Below are 6,000 nucleotides of genomic sequence, written 5' to 3' on the forward strand. Positions count from 1 at the left end.
GAAATCCTGGGGACAAAAGCGGTGAATTGTTTTACAAATGCTGCATCACCCACACTTGGTGCTCAGCGGAAAATACACATGAAATGTATTTCATGTATATTTTCTTATATGCATACATATTTTATAAGTGTGCCCTATGGTAACATTTGTCTAAATCTGAAAGAGCTCTTATAATAGGTATTAAATAAAAATTCTATATAAGAAAAATAACCCTCTTGATCTCTTTTCCCCTACTAGCCACTACCCCATTTATCTGCTCTCTCTACAGCAAAATTAACCCCAAGCACATGTCTATACTCGTGGTCTAGATCCTCTCCTATTCGCCCTTCTTCTCCAGTGGCATGTTTGCCCATCACACACCAAATCTGTTTTTGCCAAGGTCACCAAAGAACTTCATGTTGCTTAATACAATATTCTATCTTCAATTCTTTTTTCACTTGAACAGCAGCATTTGACATGTCTAATCACTCCTTCTAGAAACACTTTAATCGCCTGGTTTGCTAGAACCACACTCTGCTGGCTTCCCTCCTATCCCATGGCCATTCCCTCCCAACTCCTGTACAGGTTCCCATCTCTCTACCCTTGACACGTGGGCAGGCCCATGGTTCACGCCTCTGACCTTTTCTGTCTACACTCCTCCCTAGGGGATATCGCCCAGGGCCGGGATTTTAAATACCACCTATACCCAAACTTTTCCTCTCTGTCTCCAACCTTTCCAGCTGCCTGCTCAGCATCTAGATGCCTGCTGGGCATTTCAGACGTAACTAACTCCAGCTGGTCCTCCCCCACCCCCCAAAGCTCTTCTTCCTCGCATCTTCTCCATCTCAGCAAATGGCCACTCCATCAGTTCAATTCATTGGGCCAGAAACCCGGGAGTCGTTCTTGGCTCCTCTCTTCTTCTCATACCTCTCATCTGATTCCATTTTAAAAACCCTTGCTGGCTCTACCTTCAAAATATACCTAGGGTTGGATTCTTTCTCATCACCTGCCCTGCTATCACACTCTGGTCAGAGCCACCATCATCACTTGCCCAAATGACAGCCTTAGCCTGACTCTTCCAGTCTGGCTGCTCTGAGGTCTATCCTCAATACAGCAGCCAGAGTGACTCTGCTGAAAAGGTAAGTCAGGCCACATGATTCCTATTTCACTCAGGGTGAAAGTCTAAGTCCTTACAATGGCCCACAAGTCCTAAAAATCTGGCTCCCATTTTCTCTCTGACCTCATCCCTACCACTCCTTCCCACTCTCACTCTCCTCCAGCCACTGGTCTTCTGGCTGTTCCTCCAGTTTACCCGCCATTTAACTACCTCTAGACCTTTGCTCTTGGTGTCCCCTCCGCCAGGAATATTCTTCTTCCAAACATCCCTGCCTTCTCTCACTCCTTTCAGGTCCTGCTCAATCATCATCTCCTCAGAGAAGCCTTTTTTGATGACCTTCCATAAAATCAAATCGCATTTCACTCTAGTCCCTTATCCAGGTTCATATCTCTTCATAGCACATCATATTATATAGCCATTTACTTATTCATTGTCCCCCACTAAACTATAAGTCCTTTTAGGGCAGGGACTCTGTTGAGTTTGTTTACTGCTCCAAGCCAGTGCCTAAAACAGTGCCTGGCACATAGTAGGAACAAATATTTGCTGAAGGAACCCTTGATATCTGAATAACCCATTTTAAGAAAATTCAAAGTTTGCCTATACTGTACATAGCAGTCAGTACGTTTATCGAACGTGTTGTTCCCATCCTAAGGCATAATATAAAGTAAAATTTTAAATTACAAAATAGTAATATCAAGATAATTTCATTGATGATACAACCATGGTTGATTACAGGCATCTAAGGAGACCTTCTTAATCACCAAAAGTGACATCAAGCCCACAACCCACAGTCTTCCACAATGAACCCCTAGTACAACTAGCACAGGAAGGCTCTTCTCTTCCAGGATCATGTATGTGCTAGATATCCTGGCTAAAACACAGTTTTGGATGAAAAATAAATCTGTCTACCATCTGCAAAGACCAGGTTTCATGGATTGCGTGGATTTTCGTGGATCATCTGGGTTTTATTTAACTTTTATTCTTTATAATAAAAGGAATATGTTAAATGTGTAACTAAATGTGATGTACTGTTTACCGCCTTAACTAATAAAAACAAATCTAAATCAGGGTTAAAAAAAGAAAGACCTATTTTGAACTGAAGAAGACTGTTCTCTTACCAACACAGCAAGACCCAAAAAAGGCTGATGTCCACAATCAAAAAGAATAGTTAGTAAGAGAACTGGGGTCCCATTTATAATTTTATTTTGAAGGATAAGACTCCAGGATTCGAACATATAATGGTTTAATTATTTGCAGGGTTATTATTTTTTAACACAAACAACGCAGAAGGCTAACAGAGAGTGTCAGAAATCTCACTCATTGGAGATAAACACTTATTAACAGAGGCTACTCATAGCCTCTTTCTGAAAAATTAACACAAGCAATAAGCAAGACATCAATACACTAAGGTTTCTTGTGTCAACATCTGTTCCTAACAGTCTCAAATACCACAAAACTCTGAAGTGAGAGCCTCCAGTTTTTTTCTGGCTCAGAAGATCAGGTGCTATAAGGAAATAGTTTATTTCAAGTTAATATCCTCAACAGCACCTAGGTCGGGTGGATGGAATGAGTCTTAGACATGGCAGAAGCCACAAATACTAGTAATGACAGCTCTAAATTCAAAAGAGTAAAGTCTGCCAGGACATATGTCAGGGTTTCACTGGGTTATTAGTTTCCTCACTAAACAGTATGAAGAGAGCTGATGGCACAGGAGCTTTACAACCAGAAGCAGCTAGAACCTTCGCCAAGAAACATATGAGTAGTTAGAGGCAGAAATAGAGATGCCGGCCCAAAGGAACTTGTAGACCTTGCAATTGTTTTAAAAATTTTAATTGTAATATATTACTCTTAATGTGACAATAGCAGAAAAAAATGTTTTAAGTAATTTTGCTACTAGTGAACACCTATTAAGTGCACAGTATCCGCTGGTCACTGTAGGCATGTTAAATATGTCAATGAATTACTTAATGAAAACGTTTACTAAGTCTCATTTAAGGATTTAAGGACAACCTCTATAATACAAGCTCACCTGTCCAGCACTCAGCTGTTCAGTAACCTTACTGAGGTTAAAAGAGACATCAGCATATTCAGGTACTAGCCTTCCACGGTGCACTTTTGGGAGAAGCCTGCGCTCACAGAAAATTACCACACTGAATTGGAACCAGAAAGCTCAGGGTTAAGAACCCAAAAGCACAAGAGCCTAAGGAAGGTCATTCAGCTGTTTAGCTCATATAACCTGGTGGCTTATCTGACAAAACAGTGTAATAATTCCTTTAGGGCAAGGATCCTGAGGCGTTCACTGTGGTACTCCCAGTAGGGAACAGAGTTCTTAGAGCAGCATACGTGCTCAGTTTTCATTAATGATGCTTATAGTGACAATCTTTAGTCATCAGAAAGATTAAATGACATCTATATTCTACAGGGAGAAGAAAGCAAAAAACACATTTGAAAAAATTTTCATCCATTGTTAACATTCAAGTAAAGTTTAGAAGGTTCAAATAGGGAGATCCTCAGCTATAATTATGATTATTGAGAACAACTTACTGAACAACCCCCAAGGGATCCGGGCAACTGAAGTTTCAGGACATGCGCACAGTACTGTACCTCCCTGCTGGTGGGCCGAGGCATCCTGGGGCCATAGGCCAGGGGGAAAATGGGAATCTATCTGCAGACTGGATAATCAACTGCAGCTTCCTACAGAACTCTGTTCAGAGCAGCAACTCCCAGCTTAATGGAAATGTCTGTCGAGCTCTTGGACAGGATATCCTGAATTGGGACAACTCTTAAGTGGTCCATGGAGTTAGCAATTACCACCCAGGATTTTGGGAAAGTAGGAAATAAATTATCTCACTTCTAAAACCATATGGCTCTCATCACTTACAAGCCTCTTCTTTCATGGGGACAACTAACCAGCAGGTTGAAGGCAGACAGGCAAGGGATGTAGAATTGGAGGTGCAGAGGGGCCCTGATGAAATGCTGACATCAAGAAAAGAGGAATGTGTGTGCTCAAACTTTAAAAACATAATTATTATGTTATATAAAGTCAGTTCCTCTGTAAAAGGCACTGTTCTAGTTGCTAAGTAGCTGAGGCTCTATATCATTCAGGATTAGCGCTAAAGTGTGTCATGGGAAGAACTGTTTCCTCTCCCTTTTAGGTTGAAAGTGGTTCTTTACATTCCGAAAGAGAAAATAGGTGTACTGAGTTGTGTTTAACAGCTTTCTGCATGAAAACTTTCTGACGGGACCAAGAAACCACCATTCCACTGAGTTGTGACTTTTGAGTTGACTGTAGGTTGCACACAGCCTTCCAGAGTTGCATTTTTTTTTAACCCCTCAAAGAAGCACCTCCAGGAAAGGCTCCAGCCACAGGAGCCAAGAGTGCACCACACCACCTGAGCAAGCACTGAATGAAGGAAAGCGGAATCTGGAACGAAACTTCTCGTTTCCTGTCGCTGCTGAGAGAGGCTGGACTGGCTCCTTTTCACATGGCTTAAGACTAACTATAAACCCAACCATGCAGCTTGCCAGCTGGCCGCAAACTCAGGGGGCTTTCGGGGCAGCCGCTGTGTTGTGATCCCTTTTCCGCCCTTTGGCCAGTGTCACTCCTGTACAGATAACGGTCCCGGAACGCCCTCCACTTCCTAGGGTTCTCATTTATGCCACGGTTCCTCTTTCGAGAAAACATGGGGACGAAACGCAAAGCAAAAGCACAGGCTATAGGCAAAATTACCCCCATCAGCTCCTCGCATGCCTCTCCACCGTTATTATAAAAGAGCTGGATCAAATTCCTTTTGTTACCCCCGCCACACACACACACACACACACACACACACACACACACACACACACACGTAGGTGCAAGGGCACCCTAAGACAGCTTGTTGTTTCCCGCCTCACAGAAAGCCCTTACAAAATCTTCAAACCATCTCCGGACGCAGGGCTCTAGCCTTCAGCTAAAGAGCTAAACCATCTCAAGCCAAGGTACAAGAAACCGAAGTGGTCCGCAAAACAGAAGGCTGCGAGGCAGGGCAAGCGGAGCGCACCTAGATGTTTGCATTCGCACAAAGAAATTAGCCGGCTGATTAATGGGAGATGCCGGCTGCAGGCGGAGGCGCCCGCGCCGGCCTCCTTACCTGGGACATCTGCGGTCTCAGGTTGATCTCCTTCAGGTTGATGGAGTGCGCCCGGAGGTTGTTGAGCAGCTGGCAGAGCAGGACTCCATCGCGGAGGGTCTGGGCCAGGTCGAACACCTGCGCCGAGTCCCAGGTCACCCGGTGGTTGGCGGGCAGCACCTTGCAGTGGATGAGCCACTGCGCGCACTGCTTCCACGGCTCCATGCCCGACGGCTCCGGGAAGCTGCCGGGCCGGGGCAGGAGGCGAGGATGCGGCGGCCGCCGCCGCGGTCCCTCCGCCCCCCGACGCCAGCCGCGGCTGGCCCTTCCCCTGCGAGTGTGCGCCGGTGCGAGGGAGCAGGCGCCGCGGCCGGCGGGTCGGGGGCCCAGCGCGGGGCTCGGTTCGGGTCCCGGCCGGGGTCCGCCGCCGCCCGGCCGCCGCTGCAGCAAGTCCCGCGCGCTCTGCTAGCGCCCCGGCCGGCTTGGCGGCGGCGGCCGCGCACAGGCTTCCGACTCGCGAGCCCGGCGCCGGGCCACTGAGCATGCCCAGCGCGCCGGCCCGTCTCGCTGCCGTCTGCGAGTCCCCAGAGGCGCGGGTGGGAGAGCGCGCGCCGCCCCGGCCTGGGGTCGGCGGCCGGGACCGGGAAGGGGGTGGGGAGGGGAGGGGAGGGGGGCGCGGCCAAGGGCATCCCAGGGCCCCCGCCCACCTCGAGCCCTCATATAGACGGAGCTCGCACAGCGCCAGGCGTCCCGGGATTTTCTCTCGGGACGCCTTCCCGGTTTGGGCAGAGT

At 47.3% G+C, this 6,000-nt stretch overlaps 1 protein-coding gene across 3 annotated transcripts in view; it reads right to left on the reverse strand.

Moving 5' to 3' along the window:
• VAV3 (vav guanine nucleotide exchange factor 3) overlaps positions 1-5,565 on the reverse strand; it is a 376,903-nt gene extending 371,338 nt beyond the window's left edge. The window contains exon 1 of one of the 3 annotated variants that reach the window (XM_057720790.1): positions 5,230-5,552. In XM_057720790.1, the coding sequence (XP_057576773.1) occupies positions 5,230-5,433 (204 nt within the window). In that variant the 5' untranslated portion in view covers positions 5,434-5,552. Of the gene's footprint in view, positions 1-5,229 lie in introns of all 3 variants that reach the window. The other 2 variants (XM_057720996.1, XM_057721174.1) reach the window with 2 other exon arrangements.
• Between the last annotated feature and the right edge of the window lie 435 nt (positions 5,566-6,000).

Source organism: Hippopotamus amphibius, chromosome 1 (genome assembly GCF_030028045.1).
Source record: "Hippopotamus amphibius kiboko isolate mHipAmp2 chromosome 1, mHipAmp2.hap2, whole genome shotgun sequence".
NCBI classification, from domain to species: Eukaryota; Metazoa; Chordata; class Mammalia; order Artiodactyla; family Hippopotamidae; genus Hippopotamus; species Hippopotamus amphibius.